Here is a 19,762-nt window from a genome sequence, read left to right as displayed (position 1 = left end):
CCCCATACACACTCAGTTTGCTTGGGAAGGTGGTCTGGGCAACGAGCACTGAATACTGGATATTTACTTGCTCCCACAGTGGATATGTGTCAGCAAGAAACCCAATGCATCAATCTTGTATTTTACCTGGTCTCCCTCAGAAAACTTGTACCATGCCTATATGCTTCCTGGGTGCACAAAACCCACCTCTCCCTCTAGGGAAAAGTGAGTAGGCTGCACCCTGCCCCTCCTTACATGGCTCTTCTAATGCTAGGGCCACTAATTAAATTCCATTCACCTTGGTCACAGTCAGGATCCCACCACCATGCATGCCGGAGACAGGCCAACACTTACTATTTTCTTGAATTCACTTCTTGTATAGGTCCACATAAATGTCAGAACCAAGAAAGTGCATTTTTAATTTTCATTAGAAACGACAGTAGATAAATCTGGAATAAAGATGCACAGTTTGCTTACTCTTACTAAAAAGAAGGCTAATACCTTTTTTAATGTTATATATGACTACTGAAATGCGGTGTTAACAGGGCTTGGATTACTTTTCCGTTTGTCACATCTTAGATTGTCTTGTAAAAAGAAAGGGCTGTAATGGCATCAGGTCTTTAATGTTTGTTAGACATGCAGGTAAACCAGCATATAAGATGGGAAAATGTTTGAGTGACCCACAACAGTCCCTAAATGTATATTTTCTGACAGAATCCTTACATTTCTGACTGCTAGGAAATATTCTTGACAGGTAGCAGCCCTGTTACTTAGTCTTGAAAAATGTGGATCGAGATTCAGACAATAGGTTGAGTAGGGAGTTTTGCCTGTGCTAGGCTAATAAGCATATATTTTACTGTAACTTGCACAAATGCTCAAATGAAGTTTGATATGCTGTAGTAAACTTCAGGATGGCTTAGGACAGCCCTCCTGTGCTGACATACATTACCAGAGGGGGGCATGCCTGCCTAGCAGCTTTGACTCAGAGCTGGGTGATGGGTTTTAATAAAGTAAAACTTGTTGCTGGAATGTGCAAGTTGCTGTAGCTGCTCATACCAATTACAGTGAATAAGGATTAGAGTTTTTCATGCATTCTTTGCACAAAAGTGCTCCTTATTCATCAGAAACTTTGCATACGGTTCTTAACCATAGGTATAGCTCAGGAGTCACGGTTTTGGGGCATTTTTTTTTTTTTAATTGAGATGACTTGATGCTAAAGTGTGTCCCTTTTGTGCCGAGCTGCAAGCTGTTTGTGCTTACCAACAGATTTTTGTAGCAGAACTGCAGTAATCTCATACCTTACCTAACACACTCAGTTTAGATGTTTCCTAGAAAGTAGGGAACACTGTAATAATAACTTCCATTTGTTAAGCAGGTAGGCCTGTTGGAGACGCAGTCCCTTTCAGAGGTGACTGGGTGCAATGTCTAGTTAAGTGACTTGCTGAAGGTCACACAGTAAGCTGAAGGAATCAAACCCTTCACCATAGGAACTATAGTTTGTAACCTTAACGTCTGCACCAACTAACAGACTGTTAATATTGTTGTACTAGTAAATATCTCAATACAAAGTGTTACAGTGGGGGTTGGGGTTGGCATAAAGGTTAAGGTGCTTCTCACAGACAACACAGTAGAGGGTTTGATTCTTACCCTTGAGTGAAATTGGCTAGGCTTAAAATCATCCACAAGAGTAGCTAGCCTAGTGCTTACTTATTTACCTGTGAAATGTTTTCAGCCATTGCAATAATTTGGGTTTTAGAAAACAGTCTGTTTAAATCATACTGGTGTGCTTAAACTGTGCACTGTCAATGTTCAAACTACCTGGTGTGCTCTGAAGAATTGTTAAACTGTGCCATATGGTATATTTATTATTGTTTTATGCCTATTGTATTGCATTCTTCTCACGTATTTTTCACTGCCTTATGTGGCTGAAAAGGGTCTTGTGGATCACTCCATCTGCCAGTTAAATAAGTAAAACAAGGAAAGAACAAGGTCATTACTGGACATATTAACTTGAGTTTATCCTTGTTTATCTCTTGCGGTTAAACTCTGGGTTTTCTGAATCCCAGCTATGGTGTTTCAGTTTAAAATTGTAGGCATGCAAAAAATGGGAAAAGAAATTTAATTGCACATTCTTCTTTGTTCATCTGTGATTTGATGATCGCCTGTGCAAGTTACAGTCTTAAACTGTGGAACAGCAGAACTGCAACTAATGCTGATATTATCAACTACTGATTGTTGTGTTATAGCTACATGAGTAACAGTACAGCTGGTAAAACAGAAAGATTGGTACTTAAAATGATGGTTCCTGCTGTCAGCTCTTGTAATTTTACCTTTTTCTTCCTTTTTAGGCAGTATACTGTATCGAAAAGCTGGGCATACCTCTCACGAAGGTGAACCCCAATGGGGGAGCAATAGCACTAGGGCATCCTTTAGGATGTACTGGAGCACGGCAAGTTGTCACATTGCTGAATGAATTAAAGCGCAGACAAAAGAGGTGAGATAACACTAAATTTACAGTTATGCTACATCACTAAGATGGGTTTTGTTTTGCTACTTTAAAGAAGTTGTCAGACAGTCATGTCAAGCTGAGATGAAAAGGAATAATCATTTCAGAGTTCTAGTTTACACAGAGGTTTAGCTGTTGCTCAGAATTTGTTTTGTTTTTTAGACATTATATGTTTCGCCTGACCTGTAGCAGAGCATGTCAAGCCAGTTTGTGGAACCATAAAGTATAATGTTAGGTGTGCATGTAAACCAGTACTTATGTTTTGGGTTTTTTAGGAATTAGACGGCACAGTAATGCATCAGTGCTTCTGCCTCACAGCACTTGGCTGCCCAGTATGGTTTCCAGCTGAGGTGCCTTCTGTGTGGAGTCTGCATGTTCTTCTGTCACTATTTGTTTTTTCTGGGGTCCCCAGTTTCCTCTCACCTGCTAAAGTCATATACTGGTAGATGAGTTGGCAGTGGCTGTGTGTGTGTGTGTGTGTCTGCATGCATTCACATGTGTGTCTGTCTTTGGTTCTTTACCTTATGTCCATTGCTTGCCAGCATAGCCAGCCCTACTCATAGGTGGACTTGGCAGCCACCTAGGGCACCATTCTTTCAGAAGTTCTTTTCTGCCTTACTTATTTTATTATTATTTTAGTTTTCTTTGTTTTCTGTGAAAAAAAACACTGATGCTATGGCAGAGACACCCTTATAAGCAAAGTGCCATAATTTCTGAGCTTCCAGCTCTGTCTCACCTGCAAGCTACACAAAGAATCCGGATAAGTTGTGTAGCTGTTGAGTGAGATTAAACCAAAATCCCAGAAACTTTAAACTCGAGTGAAAAAGTCAAGCAACAGTAGGTACCAGGATATTGTGGCTTGGTTATTGATCCTTCAGAATGTTCTGGTAGCATGTAATTTTTTTCTCACTCGGACAACCAGATAACGTAAAGAGTAAGCAAGCTGAAGAAATCTGATTTAAGACAGCTTGCAGTGGGCAACACTGGGCTGGAAAAATAGATTTGTATTTGTTATCTGGGGCACTGATTTTCATGAACCCCCCCCCCCCCAAACTCACCCCAGGAGTGCTGTATAGTTAAGTGACGTGTTCAAGAGTCACACAGATGGTGGAGGCTGAGGAGATTAACCCTAGACAACTGGACCACAGGAGGCAGCTTGTTAACACCTCCCTAATCCACTGTGCCACCTGCCAAACAAGTAGGATGCAGATGAAGAGGACCCTGGGCTAATACTTGTAGAACCCCACAACAAAGTTCACAGAGATGTGGGTGTGGTTAAGTTGACTGACGTTCATGAGCTCTGTAGCATTAGACCTGTGTGCAAGGTTACAATTTTGCTGTTACTTATTTTGCTGTTACTTCCATCTGTAATTGGAGATGTAGTTTGAGATTAAAATAAAATGTAAACCTGGGTTTAGGGCAGTTAGGTGCTGGAGTGGGGCTTTGAGGGAGAGCATGAACCATGCTGGGCTAAAGTAATTCTGTAGAGATGGTGACATGAAAGAGAGTGAGGGGCCCATGGTTAGATTCCTAGAGATACATTTGTACTTTTGTTTGGAATATATTTATCTATTAAATTTGTGTGGGAAAGCTAATCTTTCCCTTGCACTAGACATACTTTTTGACAACACCTTTATTTTTTTTAAAGTTAGTGGGTGTATGTGTTGACTTTGATGTAAAGGGGCATTAAGGGCAGCAGCTTTTTAAGAATGTTTAGCTACACTGTTAGTTTTCTGGGTCTGTTAGGCATAGAATGTACATATGTATGATTTAGTTGACTTTTGTGGGTGCTGTACAGAGCACACAGCAAGCATTTTAGCAGTGGTTTTCTATTTATGATACCTCTAGACAGCACCTTGGTAAAGGGCCAAATACTGTGTAACTAATTGCGTTGTAAAGTATCTCGGTTTGTTACAAGAAATTTTAATTAAGACTTCTTCATATATAAATGTTTATAAAACTTAGTGGGCAGAGCAAATAGCAAGCATTTCTTCTGTAAAATAAAACATGGCTGAATTCAGATGCTTCTGCTCTGTATCTGCAGCAGCTGTTTATCTCCTTCTTGGAAGCATGTTCACAATGTTTCTGTACATAGTTATGTGCTTTGATTGTTGAGATATGCTATTCTTTTTTATTGTAACTGTTTAAAAATTGTGATCTGATATTGTCCTTTTCATTCTTCCTCACCAATGGGTCTAGGATCCGATCCTTGGATCCAACTCTGACGCTTTCAGCAAGATTTTGGATTCAAGCCTCGTTCCTCCCGTTACCCATAATGCCCTAATCCATCCCCAACTCCTAATATCTCATATGCCTCCATTGCTGCTAGATGGAAGATCCAGCATCTCCCAGTAAGGGTGTCTTAACTGAGCTGTTTTTTGTGTGATAATATCCTTTTTCTGTTTCTAAGAGAGTTATCTGTGCCTCCCTTTAACTTTTTTGCATGTCAGGGTTTTCTGTTTATATGTGTATGTATATTTATATATATAAATATATATATATATATATATATATATATATATATAAATTTCTTTTTGCGTTTGTGAGTGTGGCACTTTGCCATTGTTTTAAATTTTCTTAGATAGTTGTTAGCTTAATAGTTAGATAATAGTGTTGGTAGTTTTCTCTAGAGCTAGAAGATTTAATGTTTAAAATTAGATTACGGTTTAGACTTTGAAATAGAAGGTTTTTTCCATGTATAAAACTTTGTTTGCAGTAATTTCCCTGAGGCCATACTTCCACTAGAAAGGACTCCATTCCCAGCGCGTTATGTGCATGCAGCCCGTATGATCTAAAACTCCCTTCTACCCAGGAAAACAATTGACCCAGAGTGAAACAGCAATTCGGTGGACCTGCATCCCCAGGAGAAAGTGTGTTGTCTACCAAAATGTGCATTCCGTATGATCTAAAACTCCCTTCAACCCAGCAAAACAATTGACCCAGACTGAAACAGCAACCTGGTGGACTCGCATCCCCAGGAGAGTGTGTGCTGTCTACCAAAACGTGCATGTAACGCTGTGGGTTTTTATAAACTCCTACGTGCGCTACAGCATTATTAAAAATTGCAGTGATTTGATCCATGTATAATTGAGCCCCGACAGTGTGCACACTCGCAGGGATACCACCTGCCTTCTTGTTTTATCTGTAGTGCCCAATCTGCTCCACTATGTGGCAGCAAAGCTCCACATTGTCCTCCTAACCAGCACCTAAGCCTAATTAAGGTACCTTGCGGCTCGCTACTGATTCAGTACCCTTTCCTAGATCTAGCAATCCCCTTCAAATAAGTAAAGCAAAGTAGTCTAATTTAAGTGTCATTCTCATAATTCTTGCCTGTACACTTACTTAAATTACAGTGTACCAGACAGCGCAGCAATACTATCAGTGTCCTGACCTTACCTGCACTCACTGATACTTTTTTGGCGCTCACCTCTGCTGGGGGTGGAGTGTTCCTTTTTCATAGGTTCATAGGTAGGTACTAGGCTGTTGGCCCAGGGCCTATATAAGCCTAGCCAAATAGTACCCTGGCTTTTGCCCAAGAAAATTATTTTCCTGTGCCCCTGTCAAGCAGACCCACAGAAGTGATCCCCGGGGTGAATTTCATTTTTCCCATCCAATCATCAAGATTTTTCTTGAAGAGTGTTAATGAGGAGCTTTGTTTGACATAGATAGGTAGCTTGTTCCAGAGTATGGGAAGTCTCTCGGGCAGGAATCTGTCCCTCCAACATGTTCTGTTTATTGTGTGACAAGGTTTAGGTCCCTAGAGTGTGTAGCTCGGAGGGATTGGGATTTCTTTAAGTGGAGCATGTCCAACAGCTCTGGGTTTGACATAGCTTTGTATGTTAGGCAGAGATCGCCTCTGAGTAGGCGATATGCGAAAGCTGGAGTTTTTTGAGATGGTCTGTGTAGGGCATCTGTTTGAGGCCGGTAATCCTATTTGTGAGATATTTCTGTGGCCTTTCCAGTTGTTGTAGATGTCTTGTGAGGTACATGCCAAAAGGGGCGTTGTGCTGTATAATGGATCTAATGAGTGATTAGTAGAGGAGAACAATGACCTCTTTTTTTCCTGGATGAGAAACCTTTTGTGATGAGGTGTGCCACGTAGAAGGATTTCCTGACTACTGTGATGATGTGATTATCAAAGGAGAGACTACTGTCCACCTGTGTCCCAAGGTCTCTTATCACACTTTCGGTGTTAAGTAGACTACCGCCTATGTGATAGTTCATGGGTACAGAGTTTTTACCAAAAGGGATGACAGTGCACTTTTTGGCATTGAGCTTGAGGCCATGGCTTTGACACCAGGCATCTGTCTCAGTGAGGCCCTTTTGTAGGATGTCCACATCATTAGGAGTTTTGATTATGGCTCCTAGTTTTCAGTCATCTGCGAACTTTGTTAGCCAAAGACCTTCTGTGTTAGCCTGTACTTCAGGGCTGAACCCTGTGGTACTCCACTTGTCACTGGTCTGAAGATGGATTTAGTCTGCTACTTTCACAGTGTGGGTTTTGTCAGTGAGCCAGTTGGCAGCCCATCTTGTGACATAGGGATTTATTGTTATTTATTTTATTTTTATTTATTTAGCATTTGTTGACCGGGAAAGTCCGACTAGGTTCCACAGAGCCTGTTTTCAGCGGAGGCCCGGGGAGAAATGCTCCAGATGCATGTCTTTGGAATATCCTAGTTTAGTGAGTTTATCTATAATTCCAGAGTGGGGGAGAGTGGGGGATGGTGTTGAACGCCTTGGCGAGATCTAGATAGGCTGTGTGAACCACTTTACCCTCATCTACGGCTTTGGTGACCACTTCAAAGAAGTCTATCAGGTTTAGGAGACATGATCTGCCTTTTACAAACCTGAGCTGGCTAGAGTCCAGAGTTTGGAGATTACCATTGTCATTGTTTATAAGTTCCATGGTGATGCATTCCATAGCCTTGCAGACCATGCTCGTCAGGCTAATGGGGCGGTAGTTCCCGGGGTCCGTGATGGCTCCCCCTTTGTGGAGTGGGATAACCATTGCTGTGCGCCATTTAGTGGGCACAAAACCTGAGGTGAGGCTATGATTGAACATGGTACTTAGGTGGGGTGTCAGTTCGTTCTGTAGTTCATGTAGAACGCAGCCTAGGATGTTGTCAGGTCCCATGGATGCTGTGTGTTCTGGGCTTTGGAGAGTGTGTTTTTTACCTGTGCAGCTGTGATATTATAAGAACTTTGCATTCTTCCGGTATAGAGAGGGGCCCTTTAGGGGATGAGAGAGGGGTAAAGTTAGCACTGAACGTATGTGCCAGGATGTTGGCAATATCAGTTGATTCTGTGTATTTAGTGCCATTGTGCTGTAACTCAGAGCATATCTGAGTGTTGCCATTGAGATTCTTGACATAGCTATAGAATGCTTTGTGGTTGTCTTTAGAATCAGTGGTGATTTTGTTTTCGTAACTAGCTTTGGAGGATTTTATGAGGGATCTCGGCTTCTTACTGAGGCTGACCAGGGAGATCCTCCAGTCATGGGATTGTACTCTTTTTTTTTTTTTTTTTTTTGCAACAGTTTTTTTCTTCTGTTGTAGAGTTTGTTTATGGCAGGGGGCCACCAGATTGGCTTCCCTTTTTTTGAGGATAGCATCTTGGTTCTGTTAGGGATTGCACGATCCATGCACTTGTGTAAGTGCTTATAAAGTGCAATTGTATAGGATTCAGCAGTCGTACCTCTATTGCCCATCAGCATGGGTGTTGTGAAGTTTGCCACTTCTGTCTTAAGAAGCGTGAAGTTGGCTTTGGAGAATTTTTTTACGGTGGTTTCCCTAATGGGGGTTGGGGTGCGATGTGGATGTCTAGGGTGATTTGTGGATCTGACCAATGAGGAATTGACCTCTGGTGTGGAACCGGTTGCCCATGTTGTTAATGACCAGGTCTAGGATATTACTGCCCCTGGTGGGGGTATGGATAAGTTGATCCCAAGGCATTGGAATTTATGAATTCCAGAAAACGTTGAGCACAAGAGTTGGTACATGAGTAGTTTTCCCAGTTAATGGTGAGGTCGTTGAAATCGCCCATTATTAGGGCGTTGGGTTGTACCCTAATATTTTCCAATGCATCAAGAAATGAGGAGTGGGAATCCTGGGCCATGGTGGGGGATCTGTAGCAAGCTACAATTTGGATTGCGGTCTTGCCCAGAGTTAGTTGCACTTGGATAATCACGAATGCATTATGCTGAGCGACTAGCCTGGAGGCGTGGATATCCTTAATGAATATGGACACGCCTCCGCCATAAGTGCTTTGGCCCAGGTTAGGTGGCCGAAAAGGTGTGGTATGAATTATAGCCTGGTAATGCAGGGGTGCTCTCTGGATCCTTGAACCAGGTCTCTGTCACTGCACAGATGTCAATGTTCTTCATTTTAAGGAGTGCCTCGAGTGAGTGCATTTTGAGGTTTAGACTTCTAGCATTAAGTAGCATCACCCTCAGATTTTGCTTGATTGTACCTGTTTACGGTGGTGAATTTGTCATTTGAATCTTGCCTAAAAAAGGCACTATAGGGGTGGCAAGAGCCTTAGCCAGTATCCGGAATCCCAAGGGCGACAGGTGCAGGCCATCTCTGGCAAAGCATCGTGGTTTGTCGATCATGTCATCCCAGGCAGACAGATACTGGATCCCCTTAGAATGAAGCATTCTTATTTCCCTTCCCAGTCCTTGTCTCAGTCCCCTCACCTAGTGCTCCTTCTACCTTTTCCCTGTCTAGGCCCCCTCCCCCACCTCACATCTCATACACAAAGACAGGTCTTTTCCCTGCGGCGGCTTTCACTAAGGCCATACTTCTACTAGAAAGGACTCCATTCCCAGCTCGTTGTGTGCATGCTGGTAAGGCAGTTTGTTATCTACTATATTTAATCACTGCATTGCAAAACTGTGACTGATATGTGATTCACACCCTGACAAGGCATTTGTTGTAACTACTTAATGTTTCTACTGGTTTTGGCAACGACAGTATCTATTGCCATACATAGACCCATAGCAGCTGTTATAAAGCTAGAGCCTATAATCACAAAGCAAGTAGTCTATGTGTAATTGCCATACGTGACCTGATACACCCTTACAAAGCCAGGGCAGGTAATCACAAAGTTAGACATGTAACTTAAGTCTGCACGGTCTATTTTTCTACTGAACATAGTCTGGTTATTCTAGTGATATATTGCTGTACGTTATATTCTAACAACTTAACAACTGTTAGCAGCTAGTCACGTATATCTTATGTAATGCAGTGGTATTTTACACGGATGTGTCGCTTGCAATCTGTGCTCTTATCTGAATGTTTTATTGACCATTTGCATTGTAAACTCTGAAATGTTGTTTGGATATTCATTTATCTGCTATTACTACTATAATGTTATGAGGAATTGCTCTTAAACTTACCTAAACTTAAAGCTCACTCTGACTCTGAACATTCCCTCCCACACGCACTATCTCAGTCACCTTATTCTCTGAGTTTACTTCCACTTTCAAGCCCTTCCACCCCACTCACCGCTCTCTTTCACACACACTCAATCGCACTCTCCCCCTGCATCCCCCATACTGTAACCTGCTACCTCCGCTAATGGTCATTAACGCTGCCTCTTTCTTCTGCTCTTTTATAGCCCGTATGATCTAAAACTCCCTTCTACCCAGGAAAACAGTTGACCCAGAGTAAAACCGCAACCTGGTGGACCCGCATCCCCAGGAGAAAGTGTGTTGTCTACCAAAACTTGCATGTAGGCCTGTGGGTTTTATAAACTCCTACGTGTACTACAGCAGTATTAAAATTGCAACAATTTGGTCTATGTATAATTGAGCCCTGACAGCGCGCACACTCGCAGGGATACCCCCTCTCTTCTTCTATCTGTAGTACCCCATCTTCTCCACTATGTGGCAGCAAAGCTCCACATTGTCCTCCTAACCAGCACCTAAGCCTAATTAAGGTACCTTGCTGCTCGTACTAATTCAGTACCCTTTCCTAGATCTATCAAACCCCCTCAAGTAAAGCATAGTAGTCTAATTAAGTGTCATCCTCATAATTCTTGCCTGTACACTTACTTAAATTACAGTCTACCAGACAGCACAGCAATACTATCAGTGTCGTGCCCTTACCTGCACTCACTGATACTTCTTTCTCACCTCTGCTGAGGTCTGAACCTACTCCATTCACCCTCCGGCTCACTCCGCTCCCCTCCCTGCCACCTATTCCCATCTGCCCCCACTATCTCCACAGTTAACTATCCCTTTCTCCTCTAATTCCATCCATCTCCCAATCACTTTACAATACTAACACCTACCCATCTACACTGTCCCCTCCCACATCTCTTCAACTAACTTTAATACTACTAGCAATCTTAACAACCCTCTCCTACCTGACACAACTTCCTCACCCCTCTTATATCATACTATACAACCAATTTCCAACTTAGATCCCTACCACCTTACTCCTCAATAACTCCTGAACTCTACCCCTATTACACCACCCTTTTCTACAAACCAACACCCAACATTTCCCACCAACCACACCCAAACAAATCAGCCCAAGATCCCTACAAGACAACCTTAATCTACTATCAATCTCTTAATACAATTACTACATCTTACTTCCCTCTCTCTTATCAGGTGATATCCATCCTAACCCAGGCTCCTTCAACTCTCCTTCCAGTAATGTCTCCACCCCCTCACATCCCCGCTCTCCTAAATCCATTCGTTTCACAACAATTAATGCACAAAGCCTTTGCAATAAAGTCCCTACTTTACATGCCTGGCTTTTCCATAATCACCCAGATATTGTTGCCATCACAGAAACCTGGCTTAAATCATATATAACTGACAGTGAAATACTTCCACCAGGCTACCAAATAATCTGCAATGTTAGACCCATCAAGAAAGGAGGTGGAGTAGCCTTAGTTTACTCCTCTTTCTACACAGAAACACCATATACCAACGCTATCCCTACTTTCTCTAAGTCAGAATTAACGATAGCATCGCTAAAGATCAACAATCACAAAACAATATGCATAGCCGCCCTCTACATTCCTCCAGGCAACAATAACATTCCAGTACTTGAAGATATCCTCTCCTGGTTCTCTTCTACCTTCAAAAAGGAAACCTATATCCTAGGTGACTTAAACATTAACTGGGCTAACATCAACTCTCAACCTCCTTCTCATGCAATCAGCCTCTTTAGTTTTACCCAGATAATTAATGCCCCTACTAGACCTAACAAAAATGGAGATTCAGGCACCACCCTTGACTGGATATTAGTATCTCACCCCAATCTAATATCATGCTCTGGCACCCTCCCAGACCCTATCAGTGACCACCTACCTGCCTTTGCAGTTCGGCACCCATCTCTGCTCCTCAAACAACACCACTACATCCAAATCCGTAACCTTTCTAAGTTCAACTCACAAATATTTATGGATTGTCTTAACCTAATCAACTGGACCCCCTTAAAAACCCTGCCCCGCAACAATGCTATCACCTACTTCAATGAAACCTTTCTTAATCTACTTAACTACCATGCTCCTCTCAGAACCAAACGAGTCAAATCTAAAGTATCTCCTTGGTTATCTAAAGAAACACCCCATGATACTAAGGGATAAAAAGTGGAAGCAATTCCACAACAACAAACTACCCACTACCCTAGCAGCATACAAGCAGCTCTGAAATTCCATAAAAAAACTCATGACTAGAGATCGGAAATCATACTGCACCAAACTCCAGTCTGCGCACCCCTCCAATCCTGCACAGTTCTGGAATACTGTCTCCTCTCTCCTCCATCCCGGTAACAGACAACCCTTGCCCCAACCCAAACCTCCCTGAACTTGATATTGCCACATTATTCAACTCCTTCTTTGTGGACTGTATAGCTAAACTAACCACCTCCTTTCCCAACCTTCTTCATAGCTGTCTCTCGCCACCCTCATCACATGCTTCTGACAGCACACAACATCTATCCTCCCTCAAACTCAACCCTGTTCCCACAAGCATAATAAAAAAACTCCTCACCCAACTAAAACCTTGCTCTACTGCACCAGACAACTTACCCCCTTTCTTCCTCAAACTTGCATCCAACAGCATAGCCCTACCTATTTCTACTTTAATAAACAGGTCCATCCAAGAATCCCATGTCCCATCTATCTGGAAACACGTATTCATCATTCCACTCCACAAGGGCAGTAAAAACTGATACCACCAACTTTAGGCCCATTGCTATTCTCTCCCTACTCTCATTTAGAAAAATGTATTCATGCCCAACTAATGTCACATTTAACCCACAGTAACCTCCTCACCTCTACCCAACATGGTTTACGCCCTGGCCATAGTACCACTACAGCTCTTCTGTCCTTCCTTGAATCCATCAACCAGGCTTGTGACACTGGTAAACTAGTATCTTCCTTATTCCTAGACCTGTCTAAAGCCTTCGACACTGTCTCCCATCCCATACTCTTATCCCAACTTTCCACTCTCAACCTTTCTCCCTCTACACTGTCTTGGTTCTCTAGTTACCTGTCTGAAAGACAACAAGCAGTAAAATGGAAATCCTCAATTTCCTCCTTCCTACATACCCCCTCCGGTGTACCACAAGGATCTGTGCTAGGCCCCCGTCTTTTCAACATTTCCATTGACGACTTTCATCCCTCCATCCCTATTTCCTCTGTAATTCAGTATGCAGATGATTCCACTATCATCTGCACTGCTGACACTCACTCTGACTTGCTATTAAAAACCCAGTTAGCCTTTTCAAAAACTGAAACTTGGATGCACAACAACCACCTTGCTCTAAACATGACCAAAACCAAACTAATGGTATTTACTCCCTCCAGAACTTCCACCACTGATAATTCCTCCTTCATTATACTAACCTAAAACAACACCCCCATTGAAATTGTATCTCACACAAAGCTCATTGGTGTCCTCATCAATGATCATCTAAAATTCGACATCCATATAAATACTGCTATTAAAAAACTCATTAGAAATTACAACTCTTGTATCAACATAACCGCTTCTTCACACCAGCAACCAGAAAGACCTTTTCCCCTCTCTCACATATGGTGCTCCCCTGCTTACTAACCTCCAACTTGGTTTACAATCCAAGTTAATGCTACAATAAAATCAGCAAATTTGCCACCGACTCCAAATATTCATCCCATCACTGCCTCTCTCTCCAGTCCCTGCAATGACTTGAGTTACCAAACTACCTGAACCTACTAAAACTCTCCACAGCTCACAGACTCCTCTTCAAACCATGTAGCTGTCCAGCTCTCTCCACCAACTTATCCCCCTATATTCCAAATCGCCCACTTCGGTCAGAAAGCCAAAACCTGTTACAAATTCACAAACCCTCTAGGCCGCCTGGCCACTTATTGCTATCTTACTCTCTAGCCAAACTTTGGAACTCCCTCCCCCCTCCCTTCAAAACACTGCAAATCCCACCAACTTCAATTCCCTCTTTCACTCATACCTTTCCTCCAAGTGGATTTGCCCGTGCTCTTCACCCACATGAGTTCCCACTCTGTAATTCATCACTCACACTTATCACACTGCATCTTCTATATTACTAATACATTCTCTGTAAATACTTTACTATGTTCACTCTGCTTATAGAACAAATTTTCACTACCACTAGATCTATACTACACCTACTTGTACTAAACTCACTAAGTTGTACTGTAACATGTACTACATGTCTGTTGTTCTGCACAATCTTCTCTTAGTTGTGTCTTTCGGCTTTTCCCGTTTAGGGGTCGCCACAGCGGAACTCTGGTCCGCTAATGATTGGCACTAGATTTTTTTTTACGTGCCGAGTTGCCAGCCCTGACGCACAACCTTCAACGAAGGTGAGCCCATTCATGCATGTCTCCACACAGAAGACGCTTTATCTGAGAATCGAACAGGACAATGTCTTACTGTGAGGCGACACCACTACCGCAGCACCACCACCACAGTGATGGATCTAATGTACTATTGTTAAATATTTTTGACTTGTAATTGACTTGTTATTGTAATTGTGTCATGGAGCTCATCTCCCCGGGCCTCCACTGAAAAAGGGCCTTTGAAAGACCAGTGGACTTCCCCGGTCATCAAACTGAAATAAATACATTAATTAATTAATTTCTGCTTGTTATTGCCAAAATTGTGTCAGACAAACCAGATAAACCAACTGGATTTAAAAAGTGCTCTTCTTGTGGGCATAAGATCCCCAATTCTGATGCCCACAAGAAGTGCATACACTTTTTAGGAGTAGCCCACCTGGACACTCATTGCACTGTATGTGCTACTTTTAATCTGAGAGCTCTCACGGACCATAGAAACAAATTCATTTTAAAAGGCCCTCTTCCTTCTGGGGTTCAGACCCCCTTTAAGCAGTCTCCAACGGTTTCAGAGTTTCTGAAACGGTACCATAAGTCTCTAACTGCCTCCTTGGTGCAGCCTGAAAAGACTGAACAAATTTTGAATCCCATCCCATCAGATCCAATAACTACCAGGCCTGCTTCGGATCCTGTATGCTCCTCAGAATTGACCGTCTTTGCCTTGTCTCCAGCTCTCCAATACTGTCTGCCTCTGTCTCAGATCCTTGATTCTACAACCAGAGGCTGCACACCTGAGCTGGTTTTAAAGCCAGTGTCTCCTACCCTGTCCACCCAGCTTTTCCAATCCCCATCTAATCCTTCTAGGCCAACTTCAATTACTTCTTCTAGGTCTTCTAGGAGTTGCTCTGAAACAGACATGGACATCATGATGCGGAGATTTCTTAGGGCTCCGATCCAAATGAGGGTCATTCCAGCTCCGTTCCCTACTGAATCCATGAGTTCAGCTGCCAAAAAGAGATTATTTCCTTCTCCAATCTGACCTTCAGCTTTGGAGCCCCAGGATCCTGGATACCTGAGAGGTTCGGTGTTGGATCCAAGGAAGTTCCCTTCATCAGATCTAGCTGTGCTCCTGATAAGTTCCATTGTCATAGGATCAGAGCTGGTCTTGGGTCTGAGAGATCTGCATCGGGCCTGAGGGGCAGGGATCAGTTCCTATTTTTTTGGATCCATCCCCCTGGGTGCCTCGGCACTGGACAGCTCGGGTCCGATTCTCTCTGGTGGGCCCGGATCTAAGGTTAGCCTCGACTTTCCTTATTCACCTGCTTTCTGTGGCAGGGGGGAGGGGTTTCCCTGGATCCGTCAGCCTTCCGAGTTATAGAAAGGGCTTTCTCTACTCATAAAGAACCATCCTCTCGAATCTTGGATCCTGTGCCCCACCCCTTATCGGGTTTGAGCTCTGAGCCCATCATCACTGTTCCTGAAGGTCAGCCAGTTCCAGGAAATCTCCACACACGATCCCCAGAGGGATTCCCTTCCTCTTCCGACACTTTCCCAGAACACCCCACAGAGGAGGTTCCTCAGAAGAGGACATGCAAGATGAGACAAGTAGACTCCCTTATGGCGTCTCTCATGGAGGACACTGACTTTAACAAAGGTGAAAAATCCCCCCAAATTGCCACCTGATGTTTCCTTCATGGACATCATGGACATTTTTAGGCAGAGAGGTGGCTGGTCCTCCCAAACTCCTACTTCTAAAGAGCCAGTGTTCCTGGAGGCTTTTGGGCTGGCTCATCTATGTCTTGGGTGACCCCCCCCAGGTGGATGCACTTACCGACCTAGTCTCCAGCCAGGCCTGGAAGGAACCAGACCTTTCACCAAGCAACTGGATGTTTCTCCCTCCTCCATAAGATAGACTTCATTGGAGTAAGGGTATTCCAGTTGATGCCATGGTTGTGGCAGTGGCTACGAAGGAGGAGCTAGCAGAACAGAGCTCCACTGTCCATCCATTCAACAGGGAGTCCAGAGTGATGGACAGATTTGGAAAGTGCATTTACACCTCAGCCACTTTCGGACTGAGGTCATTAAACTACCTGGCACATTTTTTACCCGTTTGCAGAGAGATTTGATTAAGGAACTTTAAATTCTCTTGCCAAGTTCATATCGGTGGAGGACCTCAAAAATGTTTCTCCCCAGCTGGCCACTTTCTCTGTTGCTAATTGTTCAATGTGGCTAATGTCCCACACAGCGGATGGTACCTCTCAAGCAGCTGACTCTGGCATAGCCGTTAGTCGTCATACCTGTATGAGGCTTTACTATTTTGTGGAACTATTTAAGACATCTTTTGTTAATGCCCCCTTTGATGGCTCCTCCTTGTTCGGACCCTCAGTCAGAGACACTTACCCACAATGAGCAGGAAGGAAAGGCTTTGTCTGCTGTCATAATCAACTTTTCTGCCCCTCAGCGAATGTTTTCCAGGAATCAGTTGGCTGGCAAGAAAATGTGGTTCTGAAAATCTCAGAGACCTTTTCAGGACTCTCAGGGAGACACCTCCTCCAAAGGAGGAGGTTTCAATGACTAGGGGCAGAGGGGGTCTGCAGGACCAGGGCTTTAGTGATTGCTTTTATGACAGGCCCTATCAGCTCTCCTGAAAAGCTATCTGACTCTCCATCTCTGGAGGCAGTCGGGGGTCAACTTTCTCTGCACCTAGACACCGGGACAATTCTTTCAAACAACGCATGGGTGCTAACCATAATATCCAGAGGTTACTACATTCCCTTTTCCCTTCCACCTCCGATACCAAGGAGGAAACTCCCTGACATTCCACCCAGTCAGAGGGACTACACAGCTCAAGTAGTTCAGAAGCTGTTACAAAAGAGAGTCATCCAGAAGGTCCCAACCAAACAGATAGGATTCAGACCTTACTCCAGCTTCTTTTTGGTGCCAAAGAAAACAGGGACCTAAGACCAATTTTGGATCTAAGCTGTATGAATCAGTATCTAAAGAAGTCAAAGTTCCGAATGGTTATGATCAGTCCATCCTGCCTGTTCTGTGCAAGGACAATTGGATGTGCAAGGACGATTGGATGTGTTCCCTAAATCTCCAGGATACATACTGTCACATAAAAATAGACAGGCAATCCAGGAGATACCTTCTCTTTCAGTTGGGAGCCAATCACTACCAATTCAGTGCACCGCCCTTTGGGCTCATCACAGCCCCCCCAGGTGTTCACCAAATGCATAGCAGTTGTTGCAGCTCACCTGAGGCTCAGAGGATTCCAGGTGTTTCCCTATTCCAAACTGAGTCCTGTGCAAAAACTAGAATTTATAGGGATTTGGCTAGACAATATACACCAATTGGTTTCACTTCCTCTTCACAAAATCCATTCCTTGAGAAGTCAGATGGAGACTTACTATCCCTTTAGTCCCCTCCTGCGAAATTGGCATTACAGGCTGTTGGATCAATGTCAATCTGATGTTGTTCTAGTCCCTCTAACAAAATTCTTCATGTGAATTCTCCATTGTACTTTGGCAGTACAGTTAACATTCTTTACACGTGTCTGTTCACATAAAGCTTGCACCAATCTGCAAACGTCATAGCCGATGGTGGAGACAATCAGAAGACCTGTTCTTTGGCAGGCCCCCCCCCCCCCCCCCAACAGCCACGGTGACCATGGACTTTTCCCAGTTAGGGTGAGGGGGGCATTACAAGGGAAAGATGGTCCAAGGCATGTGGTCCCCCTTGGAGACCAAGCTGCATATCAGTGTCCTCGAGATGAGAGCAGTCCTTCTGTCATTGCAAGCCTTTCAGGATATTCTCCCTCTCGGAACTATTGAGATCCATACAGACAACATGTCAGTAGTCTGGTACATCAACAAGCAAGGAGGAACTCATTTATACCAGTTGTGCAGAGGGGCCATGAGAGTCTGGGAATGGTTATCTCTTCAGACCATTTTCTAGTTGCAGCACATATACCGGGGAAAACCAGTGTACTGGCAGACAGACTCAGCAGGTCCATTCTGATTCCTTAGGAGTAGTCCCTCAGTCAGCCAGTAGCTAACAGAATTTTCAGCCGTTGGGACTAGCCTTGCTGTGACTTATTTGCCTCTTCCCTCTACAAGTGCAAGTACTTTGCTCTGATCCCCTCACAGGCGGAGTCAGCGAGGTTTACTGTAGCTCATGATTGGCCCCTGGATTTCTTTTATGCTTATCCCCCTCTCATGTTGATCTTGAAGTTTCTACAGAAAGCAAGCAGGCTAAAGAGCTCAGTCATCCTCATTTCTCCCTTCTGTTCTCGACAGGTGTGGTTCCTTTTCCTATGGTCTCAAATCAGATTTGCTCTATGGATACTGGAACCCACTCTCCTGTCTCACCCATCAGAATCCCAGCATCCCAACCTTCATGCCCTCAAGCTGACTGCATGGTTTCTCCACTTCTGGCTATAGTAACACGGTCCAGGCTTACTTCCCCAGTACGTAACATTATTTTGGCTTCCCAAAAGGCTTCCACTATGAAGGTTTACAAAAGCAAGTGGAAAAAGATTCCCTGTATGGGCTTCTAAAGAGAACATTGACTCCTTTTCAGCACCCACTTCAGGCATCTTTCTTTTCCTCAGTACTCATAGGTTCATAGGATGATACTAGACTATTGGCCCAGAGGTCCTTATAAGCCGAGGCAAGAATTTTGCCCATGTTCCCTCAAAGTCAGCAGCTGTTTCCCCTGTCCAGCAGGGACACTGGTGGGATCCCAGGGGTATATTTTGTGTTTCTCATCCAGTCGTCCAGGTTCCTCTTAAAGAGGGCTAGAGAGGTACTCTGCTTGACATGAAGAGGGAGTCTATTCCACAGACAGGGAAGTCTTTGGGACACATCTGTGCTGCCTACAAGTTGTATTAATGACACAGACCAGGTTAAGGCCTTGCGTGGAGGTTGCGCAAGTGGAGTTTGTCTTACAGATATGCAGCAACTCGATCAAGGCTGGATCTGAAATGGCCTTGTATGCCAGACACAGGTCACCTTTGAGCAGTATGTATGATATTGAGTAGAGGGACAGGGCTTTTAGCCTATCTGTATAGGCTAGGTGTTTCAGACCCTGGATTTTCCTGGTCAGGAACCCCTGTGGTCTCTCCAATTGCTGCATGTGCTAGGCAAGGTACATGCCAAAGGGGGCATTATACTTGATAATGGGTCTGATAAGGGAGGAGTACAGGGATGTTATGACCTCCTTGTTCTTGGACGAAATGCCTTTATTTATGAGATGGGCCATGTAGAAAGCCTTCCGTACAACGGAGGCAACGTGGTGGTCAAAAGTCAGGTTGCTATCAACCTGAGTGCCCAAGTCCCTCATGACTGATTGCATACTTAGTACGTTGTTATTAATGTGCTAATTAGTGGGGATGACATTTACCCCAAAGGGGATAATGATGCATTTCTTTGCATTCAGTTTGAGGCCATGCTTCTGGGA

The 19,762-nt window shown here is 43.8% G+C and overlaps 1 protein-coding gene across 1 annotated transcript in view; it reads left to right on the top strand.

Annotated features, from left to right (window-relative positions):
* The window catches only part of ACAA1 (acetyl-CoA acyltransferase 1), a 353,926-nt gene that overhangs the window by 307,832 nt on the left and 26,332 nt on the right, over positions 1–19,762 (top strand). The window contains exon 11 of the mRNA XM_044067562.1: positions 2,328–2,473. Coding sequence (XP_043923497.1) covers positions 2,328–2,473 — 146 coding nt within the window. The remainder of the gene's footprint in view (positions 1–2,327; positions 2,474–19,762) is intronic.

Source organism: Protopterus annectens, chromosome 3.part1, assembly GCF_019279795.1.
Source record: "Protopterus annectens isolate FY-2018-M chromosome 3.part1, PAN1.0, whole genome shotgun sequence".
In the NCBI taxonomy this organism is placed as follows: Eukaryota; Metazoa; Chordata; order Ceratodontiformes; family Protopteridae; genus Protopterus; species Protopterus annectens.
This window is presented reverse-complemented; position numbering and strand designations above follow the sequence as displayed.